Raw genomic sequence first — 14,241 nt, forward strand, 5'->3', positions numbered from 1 at the left:
GTTTTCAGTTTTTCTTATCTAACTTCAGAAATCATTCCCAGTACTATATATCACAGTAACAATCACAAGCTGAATGGCAGGAAAAAATTAAAATAAAAAATAAAAGTAAACTAGACTCAACAGAATTTTCTAACTGAAGTTTCTGCGCTTCCTCTCTCAACCTGTGTTAACAGAAGAAAACTACAACTATAATTTCTTCAAGCCACTGTTTTTCAAGTTTCTTTTCATAAGGAACCAAAGAAAATTCCTCACACAGCTGCACAAAGCAAACTGCAGGAGATCGAAGTCATCTCTCTAGAAATCACAGAGGAAACGATGTAAAAAAGTGCTACTGAAAGCTACAAGAAGTTTGACTCCTGGCAAGGTTAAAAGCACAGACACTAAAACAAGTGAAGTGGAAAAAGATTTCATACTAAAGCATTTACCTTCAAAATTTAGACTCCAGGAATTTAACTGGATTCATGAAATAAAAATGCTGACTGCCACCCAATACCACCACCACCAAAAATAATACTGACTCACATGAGACTGTAAAGCTTTTAGGACTCTCTTAAGTCACTGATTTCCATGAGTTTAAAAATAAAAATATGAAAAAAATAAAAAATAAAAAATAAAAATTACTTCTGTTATACTTTACATGGTGAAACAAATGAAATCTTTGCTGTTGAATTCAATAAATAATTTGGACTTAACATAAAACTAATTTTTAAATATATAAACAATTTGGCTACAATTTTGAGGGAACAGATTCCAAAGACCACCTATGATTTAGACAAATATATATTACAAAACCTCTAGGATACTATTTTTCAACGCTGAATTGCTTTCTTTGATAGTTTCAGAAAAGTAGTCAAAGCACCTACAAAATAAACAGTAGCCTACCGATGTGAGACTATATCCTAATCCTGACTTCTACTGTCTGAAAAATGAACACATCACCAACATGTTATGTAAGCTGGAATACAACAAATTCTTATAAGTACAGCCTATGCAGGCCTGGTCAGTTCACAGGAAGGTATTAGCTTCCAGAGCGCCTTCTTTCTTCAGCTACACAGTTCTCAAGTCACAAGCATCTTCAGAAAACTTTATTCCAAGAGAATTTGCTTCCCTACCTTTGTTCATAGTGTGTCTAATACATACAGATATATTAAAAAGTACTGAAGAAAAAAAAACAGGTTTTAAGAACAGATTAATAAATACACATTCAGTCTTGACTTAAAAAAAAAACAAAAAACTGTTTCTTTTCTTATTAGCCCACTGATCTTTTCCTTGACATTTCTACCTCGGTTCAGCATCGTGGTGTAAGCCTTCAGTCCTACTGATCTCTGTGCGTTCAAGGTCAACCTAGTTTACATAGCACAATTCCAGGACAGCCAGGGCTACATAGAGAGACAGCCTCAAAATAGATATAGACAGACAGACAGATAATAAGGAAGGGAGAAAAGGAGGGAAAGGAAAGATTTCTATCTGAAAATTTTAGACATTCAAAAGCCAAGAAGTCACCATATCCTACAGTATACCTGTGTCTTCCCTTGTTGTCCATATACAATTTTTGTGGGAATGATTTTAGCTGCTGGCTGGACTGTGGAACCTATTCCTTTGGGCTGCGTTACAATCATCTTGGTGATGGGTCTCGTAGCAGTGATTATAGCTGGCTTTGCTCCAGCTGGCACTGTCTGAAGAGTCTTCTCTCCCTAAATTAAAGTCAATTATTATTTAAGAGATTTATAGATATATATGCATTTAAATGATATAAAACAAACAAAAACCCGAAAACAAAACAAACAAACAAGCAAAACTCACAACTGTGCTCTTTTTTTTTTTCAGTAAAAAAAAAAACAACCTGTCCTTTTACTGAAAACACTCAGAACAATTTTGCCAGCGTAGGAAAAGGACTGTAAATTATGCATCAAGGTACAAGATTTCTAAGTGATTACAAAACCCTGGGCTTTGTTGAAATAATATTACAACTCATATGAACAACTTTCTAGCCAAAAAAATTATTTCTGATTAATGAGTTTTTTTAAATCACCATATCTAAGAACATCTAAAAACTTATACCATCCCATTCATAGAATACCTTTATTAAAACAGAAATTTCTGGAAGAACATACACTAAAATTTTAACAACTGTTATGTCTAAGATTATAGGTCATCTTCCATACTCATTTTTACTTTTTAGTATATCTGAAGGGAATAGTTACATAATTAAAAAAAAAAACTGCAGTATATCAGCAGATAAACATACACATATAAAATAAGTCAGACATATAACGGTATAAGGCAGGATGTCTGTAGAAAGAAATATGGGAAAGATGAGAACAAATATATTAACACTCTTTCTAAAGTTCTATGGAGATAAAGGGGAATAAAACTTAAGGCATTTCTCACGTTTTCCAAGTATGCTACCAATACCACTTTAGTCTATTATAGTCTTTAGTCTATTATTAGTCTTTAGTCAAGCCCATTAACCTTTCAGCATTTTCTGAATTTTCACCTGCTTTATTGATTGTCTGTTTGTCCGTCTCTCTCCCTGTGTGTGTATGTGTTGCTGGAGACTGAACTCAGGGCCTCACAATGTTAAGCAAATGCTCTACCACTAATCTGTATCCTCCACCCATTGTTTTCTTCTGAAGTACCACTTAGGTCATATTTTTAATCTCAGCAGAGTTTTATTTGAATTTAATTGGATTAAATCCAAATACAGTAATTTCATTATTAATGTTTAAATTAAAATTCATAAAATTAAAGAGCTGGCAATTTTCATATTATTGGTTTTCTTAATTGTTAGCTATCATCATCAGAGATGTGCAACTTTCAGACTTAGCAGTTGGTAAATGGAAAGCAATCAGGTGAGCTGTCTAAAAGCAACCACTGAGAATTCGGTTCTAAGTACAAGTCCAAAAATTATCAACCTAACCACCAACTACAATTATCCAAAGGACAAAGTGTCTCCAAGCAGACAGTTATTTCAACTCTCGCAAACTGTCTGCAGCAGCATTTCCAGAAAGAACTCTGATTCATTCTGCTGACCTGTAAATGCCTTAACTGCCCACCCAAGTACTGTGATCCAAACAACACCCAGCTTGCAGGGGGTCATCTGAGAAGGCGCACGTGTAGTGGGCCTGACCGGGATGTAGGGGGGAGTATAAACAAATGTTCCATGTGCTGAAGATAACGGTGCTATAGGTTGATCTGTTCACCTTACTAGCACTGCCTGTCAAACTATTGCTCTAGTATCTACTAGAAAAAATTCACACATGACTCTTAGATCTCCCATAGCAGATAACATACCCTTTTATAAATCCACACTATTGGTTTGCTAATGTGAATTCAGAAAAGGCCTAATATGGTCTGCTTTTTAACATTATAAAAGACCGTGATACGTAAGTTTTTATGGTCTACTTAAAATGAAAGATCTTTGCCTTCTAGTGAGGTCAGGAAAGGTATGGATGCTAGTAAGTCCAAGAAAAATAAGAAACCAAGGATTGAGAATTTCCCATGTATTAGACACTACTCTAAGCACTTTCAAAAAAATTACCATCACCCCAATATAGACATAAAGAAATAAAAAATTACAGTGGTTAAATAAGTCACCCAAGGTCAAACTACAACAGTGAGACACAAAACCTAAATGTGTCTCCCTCCAACCTCTTAACAACTGCCTCAGAACCGCAAATGGAAAAAATAAACAATAAACAAACCTTTAAGTAACAAATCCCCATCTATTAATTTTATTTTAAAGTCAGATGTTGCTCTTTGTGCAGCCTAAGTCAAATGCTAATCTATTGGCCATAAGCAGGAATAAAATTGTTCCAAGGCTTCCTGCAGCTAAGCCAGTGGAATTCTCCATTTGAAGAAAACTAAACACTCAAATCACAGTCACAAACCACCCACTATTAGCAGCTGTGAGTAACATGCTTTCAGATTACTGTGAAAAATGCCATTAGTTGATGATAGGTAAAGGTTATTCTATCACAGCAGTTGAGAATCAAGCCATTCCATCCACTATGGGGTTCTGACAGCCTAAGGGAAATGTCTGTACAGATGGCCTTTAAACTGCTACTGAGTGTGCTCAAGGTCTTACTTACTCCAGCATTTAGCAATGTTGTGACAACGTTTTTACCAGGGAGGCCTTGAATGGTCGTTCCTTTTCCTGTAGTCTTTTGTACAACAATCACATTGGGCTTGGAAGTCATTGGGATTGTAGTGATTTTGGTAGTCGTCCCTTAGAGAAGGGGGAAGAAAAGGAGGGCTGAGTTAAGGACTAGTGACACTTGGTTGTTTCTGTTTGACTTATACAAGCAATACATGTCTAAACAATGTCAACTTTTAGGTGACGTGAGTGTGGTCCTAAGGACAAAAATAAAGACTTGGAATAGTAACTTCTAAATCATCCCAGAATGATAAATTTTTAGAAGTGACTCTTTTTGTTTTATTTTGAAGGTTTTTGAGACAATATTGAACTATGTAGCTCTAGCTGGTCTAGAATTCGCTAGGTAGACCAGGCTTGGTCTAGAACTCAGAAAGATCTGCCTACCTATCTCTCCCTCCCAAGTACTGGTATTACAGCCATGTAACACCATGCCCAGCAAGGAGTCTTAAAGCAATCATCATTTGAGAATCTAAGGACCTACATACCAAATTCCAAATCTAAAAATATCACTAGCTGTTTCCCCATCAACACTCTTTTCTGACTAGTTTAAAAATAAACAAAAATCTTACTTTATGACATGCATTTCCCTCAAATCTAATATTAAATTGTGGCCATTCCTCCATTTCAAGCATCTCTATCTTACAGTTCTGATGTTCTATACCAAATCCAACATCCTAAATGAAACCTTTTACATCAAGAATCTGAAACAGGTTAAAGTGATTTTTAAAGAGTATTCCTAATCCCACTATATCTAGTTTCAACTTTCCCTCCTGAACGTCTCAATCCTACATGTGGGGTGACAGGATGGGCATCAGGTAACAACACTTGCTTGTCATACCTAGTGACTGAAATCAATCCACAGGCCCCACACGGTAGAAGGAGAGAACCAACTCTTACAAGTTGTCCTCTGGCCTCAGCACTCCTACCCCACAAAATGAATAAGTATTAAAACCAATAAACAAAACTGCAGCGTACACTGTCCTACTCTACCATTTAGCCACATTAGTTCCTCCTGTTCACAGGAAACATCATAAACTTTAGGCAAGCTAGGAGGCTTCCCACTACCTATACCACAAAGCCCAAACTCCTGTATGGGACTTTCAAAATTCTGACAGATTTAAGATTATACACCTTTCCATCAGTGTGCTGATTTTATATTGCGCATATCAGGCCCGATTCTATTTTTGCTTCTAAAAATTTCTGTGCCTAGAAAGGCAGGCAGATCATATTTTTCTACAGGCCTGGGCAGTAAACGATTAAGTACAGAATGGGCACTCAATAACAAACACTCCTAATTATTCTCAAAAATATTACACAATTTTTTATTATTTTCCACTGGAAAAATAATAACATTCCTTTTTAGAATTCAGATTAACATTATATGAAATAATCTTACACCAAGAATAAGAAAATTCTAGTCCTTAGAATTATTCAGAAGGAGCAAGGGAGGTGGTTCAGAGGTCAAAGGCTTGTTGCTCTTGCAGGAAACCTGAGGGACCCACAAAGTGGGCCATAACCATCCATAATTCCAGTTCCAAGGGATCCGATACCCTCTTCTGATCTCTGCAGGCAACAGGCATGTACATGCTAAACACCTACAGATTTGCATGTATGTATTCATATACATAAAATAAATCTAAAACTATTTTTAAACAATTAAGAAATTGCTAATAAAGAAATCCTTTTAACAGATCTTCACAATGCACTTATTATGACCCAATGTCTCATCAGTCCAAGGCGCCACTCAGCAGGCACATAGGAAAGCACCTGCATCTACCAACTAGCTTTACAACTGCTTTTTCCTCCAACTGCTCTGTGAATAAATGCACAATTATGAACTGCATTATTCACTTAAACCAACTTTAACTCTTGATTAATTCTAACCCCCTCATATACGGTTATGTAGGCCTTTTAAAAACCTGGAAATTTAGCAAATATTTGATAATAAAAAGTGTTTTTATAAAAACTACCTTAAAGAAATATAAACTATACGTTTAAATTAACAACAAACATAAGGTCCATTTTTTAAGGGGGGTAAAAACTCCTCTTTAAAAATTATTTATTTATTTATTTTTATTTTATGTACATTGGTATTTTGCTTACATGTATGTATGTATATCTGTTATGAGGGCATCAGATGCCCTGAAACTGGAGTTACAGTTGTGAGCTGCCATGTTGGTGCTGGGAATTGGACCCTAGTCCTCTGGAAGAGCAGTCACCACTCTTAACTGCTGAGCCATTTTTCCAAGTCTTAGATAAAACTTAACAACCAGTTTTATTTATATGCACTAAAATATCTATCTCTTCTACTGCAAAGGTTTGTCGATTTAGAAGACAGTCATAAATCAAGTCTACCAGCTTAACCAATAGGAGGGTATAGGGGGCACAGGGTAGAGTGGGCAGCAGAGGGAGGTTCAATAAAACAAACTGGGAGAAAGAGGACTAACAGAAAATAACAAGTATAACATTATATGAAAATAGAACAGCCTTCTTTTCTACAATGACCAATACTGACATTCCAGTGTACATGTTTCAACTAAGAAGAAATCTATGCAAAGAAGTATTACACGTTCAAAAAGTAGAAAAGACGGCAGTTTTATAACATAACAGAACATGCAAAAACTGGTTAGCATCTTTAGTGTCATTGTCCGCCACCCCCTCCAGTTCTGGGAATCAAGCCCAGGGCCTTGCTCATACTAAGCAAGTGTTCTTGCTGAGGTTCATCTGTAGTCCATTAGCAATCTTTAGCGTACACACTGAATCCTGTGTAAATGTTTACATATCATAGCACCACATTCAGAATCTAGCATTTCAGGGAACCTACCTACAGAGACTATGCTCAGAAAGGGTAAAAACACAAATCACATTTGGATCACAATGGGCTCTGATAATAATGACGCATTCCATATTTTTTCTTTTTTTTTTTTTTTTTTTAGGATGCTTGTAAACTGCAGAGGCAAAAGAAGTGCAAGTTCAAAGACAGCGTAGAATACATAGCTGGTGTGAGGCCAGCCTGGAACACATAGTAAGATCCTGCCTCAAACAGTAGCAACAAACTATGAAAAACTCCAGCAGTTATAGCCAGGCTTGGTGTAACCCTACACTCCTCCAGTGACTAAGGCAGGAGGACCACAAGTTCTCGATCAGCCTGAACAAAACAAACTATAGCATTAAATGGTGTGGGGGAAGGGGCACTGAGGAGGTCAGCTCGTGGTGCGCTGTTTTCTGAGCATCCCAAGAAGGGAACAACTTTGAACATTATGCTGTGCTGACTTAGCCAATTTATTGGCTTAGAGCTTACTAACCATGGATTCCTAAATCATCCTATCTTGGTTTTTGTGTAAAGTTTTCTGCTGTTTTGTTGAAAGAATGATTCAATACTTTAGTAAAAAAGTACACAAACAATTGTTCCTTGTTTAGGCACTGGAAAGATTAAAGGAGTCACGATCAAGTCTTGTCCCAGGTCCTCACAATGCCCTTAGGGTTAAGACAATGAATTCATCTCTGAAGGAACCCAACTTGTGCATAAAATGAGTGTACTTCTACAATCAACACTCAACAACATTCACAAAAATATGCAAATCACATAGTTTCCACATGCTTCTAATAAAAATAAAAATTTTCTTAAAAATTACATTGAGAAATTTAACCTGCCTTGTAAGGTGTTATGCTAAGGAAACAAGAGCTTCACAAATAGTTTATAGGTGTTCACCACAGGATTATTTATAACCAAGGAAGAAGAAAAAAAATCTAAAAGTCAAAAACCCAAACCTATAAACAATCTACATCATTCAACAGTAAGCATACTATTAAGTTATGGTACACACGGAATATTACATAATCATGGGGTGGTCAAAATGCATTTACTGATATGGAAAAATATATAAATTGTTAATAACATTTACATAAAACATTATAGTCTTAATTTTTCTTGCACCTTTCTAAAGTCCCCCACAATGAGAAAAAATAATTTTTTTTGCTTTTTTTTTCTAAAATCTTTTATTCTTTTTTTTCTTAATTTTATTAATTAGTTTATTCACTTTGTATCCCCCCTGTACCTCCCAAAATTTTCTACCCTTATAGCCAAATGTCTGAAAATATTTCAGCAACCTGGTCTACAAAGTAAGTCCATAACAGCCAAGGCTACACAGAGAAACCCTGTCTTGAGGGAGGGGGTGGGCTTTCTTCTGTGTGGGAGACAGGTAAGTCAGAACCACCACCTGTTCATGGATGAAGGTGAAAAACTATTTAAATTTGCTACAAGCTGATGATGAATAGACTTTTTAAATTACTATTGTATACTCTCAGTGTCATAGCAAGAATATAAAGTAGAAGTGCTATTTTTTTTAAAGTAAAGATTGTAAACTGGAAGCCAGAAAGATGGCTCAGTAGGTAAATGTATTTGCCACCAAGTTAAACTTTTTTAACTTTATTCAGTATATCCTATAGTGCTGAAAAGCTGGAGGATTTTAAAATTCTCCTCAGGTCGAACCACCTATTCACATGAAACAGCACCTAGCCAAGAGTAATTTCATCTTTAATACAAAGGTATAGTGTGTGTGAGTGTGTGTATGTGTGTGTGTGTGTGTGTGTGCACATGTGCTTATAGATAGGTATCAGATTAGATAGGTATCTCCACTTCTAGGATGTGCATATTTACATTAATCTAATACAGAGCAGCTACACCATGAATAAGGTCCCAAAAGAGACTTTATGACATCTAGACACACCTGCAGATATACAATGCTCTATAAAATACAAACCACATGAACTCAAGATACACGTAAGAAAGCTGTTCAAGGTCATAAAAAGCTATCTTCCCATGAAGGTCAACTTTGTGAAATATGTTTGAGCAAGAGCTTTATACTATTTAAAGATACCATCAAATAGTAAGTTAGAGTATTAACTGTGTTACTTAAATATCCACTTAGAAGCCACAGCACAATGATCCCTTCCCTCCTCAGGTTGGCAAAAACTGGGTTTTCTCACTTACATTTAAGAGCAGAGCCAAAATTAACAGCTTTGAATACAGAGTGTTATGCCAACACCAAGCCCCATTATGCTTTTTTCCATTCTCTGAGTTATCAGCAACATCCAATTACTGCCAGGAACTTTACTTTGATTTTAAAAATATTAGAACAACTCACCCGGGACAGACAAAACATGACTAATGACTAGTCTACAAAAACTGTAGACAGCTAAAATCCACAAGGCTTTCTTAATCAGAGCATTTACATAATTTTAAATAAAAATAATAATCAATGAAAACAAACACCACATTAACATTTCACTTCAGAATCTATAATCCAAATACTGTAAAGATTAATGAGCCAATAAAAACCAGGTACTGTTTTAACAGACCAATACATAGGCAAAGGGTTAGTTTTACTATCTCAGTAAAATATTTTTTAAAAGCAAACAGCATAAATGGTGAAAAGCAAAGATAATCAAATATGTTGTTTAATAAGCTAAAATGACATCAGTAACTGAAAATCCAAACTATGTTCCTGAAATATATTCAGATGCATATACAATTCCATTATCCTCTTTAAGGCACTGAACAGCTTCATGTGACCACATGTCTTCAGAGCTGGCACAATACCAAGTTATATAAAGCCAAACAGGGTTGTCAAAGTGAGACTATTTTTTAAATAAAAAAAATGAACTATAATCTTTGCATTGTGACTTAAAACTAAATGCTCTTTCAACTTCGAATTTATCAAAAGCTTTATATGTGAACATTTAGTGCTAAAACTAAAACTGTATTTAATTACTACATACAATGACTGAAAACAAAGCATCACAACTTGAAACAAAAAACAAACAAACAAACAGTTATTAATAAACTCTTGTTGTCATGAACTCAGTGGCTGGCTCTTTGATCACCTCCCCCTGAGGGAGGAGCAGCCTTACCAGGCCACAGAGGAAGACAATGCAGCCAGTCCTGATGAGACCTGATAGGCTAGGGTCAAACTGAAGAAAAGGAGGACCTCCCCATCAGTGGACTGGGAGAGGGGCCTGGGAGGAGGAGGAAGGAGAGAGGGTGGGACTGGGAGGGAATGAGGGAGGAGGCTACAGCTGGGATACAAAGTGAATAAATTGTAATAAATAAAATTTTTAAAACAGAGTCTTGTAGAGAAACACAGCTTTTCTTCTAACCAAATATCATCATGCTTTTAACATATTCTAGACATACCTACCAGAAACAATATTACTGCTAATTATCTTTCCTCCCAAGGTAGCTAATGATTTGGGTACTACAGTAATGATGCTACCACTGGTAGTTTTCACATAGGTTGCAGCTCCAGGGGTTGTGGCTACACGACCTAAGGATGGGCTCACTGTTGGCCGGGTATAGGCTGCCTGAGTACCTTTAAGAAGAAAGTAGTGAAAAAAAAATTGTCAATACTTACAAAAAGAATGATAATCATACAATTCACTATAGTCCAACGTCATCTATATCACTTTAATTTGAATATGCAATTGCAAGGTGTCAAGACATTCATTTACAATTTTACAGCCAGTTTTCATTGTGTACAGCAAGAAGCAACGCCTAGTCAATTCAAATTAACTTAACATATGAAACTTTGTGATGTGTCACACCAAATTACCAGCCCAAGGAAAGGTAGAACCCTCCCCTTCTCCCACCATCTTTCTTCCAATAGTTTTGTGCAAACACTTCAATGCAACCATTTTCCTGCCAAAGCACCTTACATAGGTGTTTTTGTTACAGATATTAAAGTCCCCGTGTCTGTCTGATGCTATCCCAGAGCCAAATCCAATGTCACCATTCAGCAAATAAAGCATATTATTCACCTAAAATTTTGTACCGTTTCTGTTTTACACTCTAGAGATCCCTCTCTTTTAAAGGGTTCAGTCCCTCGTTTTACTAGATATAGCTGAGACTGCCATGAATTGCCATGAGCAGTCTTACCCTGAAATTGCCTGTTTGCGCATTCCCCAACTTTAACTGACCTGTTAGAACCTGCTCACCTCTCTCAGGGACTTTATGCCCTTCCCACTATCTCTATGACTTTCTCCTTCTCAAAGAAGGATTAAAAACTGATCAGATGAGTCTACTGCAGTTTCCTATAAATCCAGGGACTCAGAAAGACTATTCCTAAAGGAAAGATTAGCCTTAAGCAAAATGGAGAGGTAAAATAGAAAAGACTAAGGTGGCATTTGTTTAAATTGAAATGAGATTCAGAGACCACGTGACAGACATTTCCAAACTACCCACATGAGAAAAAATACTTTTAGGAAGTTACTTAAAAAACTTACAACCACTACAACCATGAAAAGATCATTAAGAAGAATTAGACTAATCACAGCATACATCTGAACCAGGGGAAAAAATAAATAAAAGGTCTAGTGCAAAGTAAACATGCTACAAGGGTATAAAGTCTGAATTATAACTGGTTAAAAGAAACATTTGCTGCACTGTAAACACAGAAACATCAGCCAGCGTTGCTATGGGCCTGGCTTTTATATAAGTTCTGGGATTTGAACTCAGTTCCTTACACTAACATTTTAAAAAGTGCTTTTACCCACTGAGCTATCCCCTTAGCTCCTGACTTGATACCATTTAATACTTATAAAGGTCACAAAGGGCGGTAATTTAAAATGTTCTACATTGTTACCACCTCAAGCACAAGCTGATTGTACTCTTCTATCCAGGAAAAGTAACATGCTTCCAGCAGACTAGGCAACACTTATTACATGGTAATGTAACATGAACTCTTAACCTTGTGAGTAACATCCTTGTAAGTTGGGCATCTTTTCAGTTACTCAACAATCTTAACTGAGTGCCTACATATGGTGAATAAAGAATTTGTTCCCTTACTCCCATAAAGCTCGTTGTCTAATATGAATAAAACAACTCAACAAACAACTAGGTAGGTAGAAATTGGAGTAACTGCAATAAAGAAAGATAACAGGACTATGAAAAAAAAATGTATCATAAAAGAGCTAACTTCAGGATTGGCACAGGAGTAGAGGGAGACAAGAAAGCTCTTTTGAAAACTGTTTGGTGGAGAGCTCGCCTCGCATGAACCAGGCCCTTGGTTTGATCCCCAGCACCTTACAAACCTGTGTGGTGGCGCACATCTGTATTCCCAGCACTCAGGAGGTAGGGGCAGGAGGATCAAGAATGAGTTCAAGTTCATCCTCAGCTACATAGAGAATTCTAAGCCATAGACCCTGTCTCTAAACAAATAAAAAGGACTTGTTTGTAGAAGTGTCTCAGTTTCTGGATGTGCAATGTGACACTGCTGGTATGGGAAATTATCTGATGACATGAATGAATGGACTGATGCTTGCGAAACTTACCAGTAGGAGTAGTTACCAGTTTAGTTGTCATAATTGCACCATTACTGCTAACCACCATAATTGGGGAATTGCTACTGGTGGGGAGAGTTGCAGTCACTGGTTTGGGTAAGATTTTACTTGGTTGAACCTGCTGTGTGATGATTTTAACACCTTTGAAAGAAAAAAGATAAATCTCAGTACAAATAATGTTTTTTAAACTGTCAGTTAGCCCAATAGGGCAACAGTCACACACATTTACTGAATCCTACCCTAGAGATGCCTTTTTAACACTGATGAAACTCTAAGCTTCCATTGCTCAAACTCCTCTTTCCTTAATTCTCCCAATTCAAGAGTTCAGCTATATTACATTAACAGATTTCTTAAAGAAAACTAAATCTGGACTTTTACCTATGGTAGTGTGCATACAAGTTTTGAAACCAGTTAGCAAAAGAAAATATTCTGTTCCAAACAAGTATTTGAGAAGAAAGGACTAACATAAGAACTCAAAAGCAGTCCACATAGCCCTTCCAGGTTCTCAGCAACAAAGACTTTTCATGACTCTTTGAACTGACATAGTAAGCTGATAAAAACTTAATAGGCTAAGAATAGATTTTGTTTGGTTTTTTAAATGGCTGTCTCATTTTTCATTGTTTTGTATTGAGATAGGGTCTCATTATGTAGCTAAGGCTGTCCTGGAGCTCACTGAGTAGTCCAGGCGGGCCTGGAACTAAAGATTCTACCGCCTCTGTCTCCTGAATGCTGGGATTACAGATGTGTGCTACCATGCCCAGCTTAAAACAACAACAAAAAAAAAAAAAAAAAAAAAAAAAAAAAAAACACAACAAAACTTTCTTGTTGTTAGTACTACTGAACCCAGGGATTCAGACATGCTAGGCAAGTGCTCTACTCAAAGTCCTTAAATAGCTTTCTATAAAAAAGTATTTTAATAACTCACTTTATCAAATACAGAATGCCAAAAAAGACCACATCAGTATTACACCTACATAAAACATGCATGTGAAAAGAACACAAAGGAAATATGAAATAAGTATAAAAAGTGGAATTTATGTTGGGACTTTTTTATTTATTTATTTATTTTTTTTGAGACAGGGTTTCTCTGTGTAGCTTTGGCTGTCCTGGAACTCACTCTGTAGACCAGGCTGGCCTCAAACTCAGAGATCCGCCTGCCTCTGCCTCCCAAGTGCTGGGATAAAAGGCCTGTGCCACCATGCCCACCATACATTTTCATTTTTTTAATTTACAATGTTACGTTGTTCACACTGGCTTTCCAATGTGACATTAAAAAGTATGAGCTATTAAGCTAGGTGCACTTTTAAATCAGTGGTAACTAAAGAAGAAAAATTTAGTGCCATTTCTCCACTCTAATCTTTAAAGAAAATATATAAAACTAAGTATCCTCATAGAGAAAATTAAGCATTATATTGTTTATGGTGTGGCATGATGGTTTATCTCAACTGTCCATTTGACGAAATTTACAGTCACCAAGTGAACAAACCTCTAGGCATGTCTAGAGGAATTTTTCTAGATTAGGCTAAGGAAAGAAGATCTAGACCGTTCCATGGGCTCTTATCCTGCACTCAATGATAAAGAGATAGGAATTGAGGACTAGCATTGCCCACTCTCTCCTCCCTCACCAACTGCCTCAAGTTCCTGCCACCATTACTTTCCTACCATCATGGTCCTCTAACTTCAAATCAGAGTAAACCCTTCCTTTCCCAATGGTTTTTGTCACAGAAACAAGAAAGTAACTAATATAG

The 14,241-nt window shown here is 36.4% G+C and overlaps 1 protein-coding gene across 16 annotated transcripts in view; it reads right to left on the bottom strand.

The window, feature by feature from the left end:
• The window catches only part of Emsy (EMSY transcriptional repressor, BRCA2 interacting), a 71,694-nt gene that overhangs the window by 21,158 nt on the left and 36,295 nt on the right, over positions 1-14,241 (bottom strand). For 15 of the 16 annotated variants that reach the window (XM_060367619.1, XM_060367615.1, XM_060367621.1 and 12 more), the window contains 4 exons: positions 12,485-12,634; positions 10,357-10,527; positions 4,092-4,228; positions 1,521-1,694 (listed from right to left, as the gene is read on the bottom strand). In XM_060367619.1, the coding sequence (XP_060223602.1) occupies positions 1,521-1,694; positions 4,092-4,228; positions 10,357-10,527; positions 12,485-12,634 (632 nt within the window). The remainder of the gene's footprint in view (positions 1-1,520; positions 1,695-4,091; positions 4,229-10,356; positions 10,528-12,484; positions 12,635-14,241) is intronic. The other variant, XM_021656547.2, reaches the window with a different exon arrangement.

The sequence above is a fragment of the Meriones unguiculatus genome, chromosome 14 (assembly GCF_030254825.1).
Source record: "Meriones unguiculatus strain TT.TT164.6M chromosome 14, Bangor_MerUng_6.1, whole genome shotgun sequence".
Classification (NCBI taxonomy): domain Eukaryota; kingdom Metazoa; phylum Chordata; class Mammalia; order Rodentia; family Muridae; genus Meriones; species Meriones unguiculatus.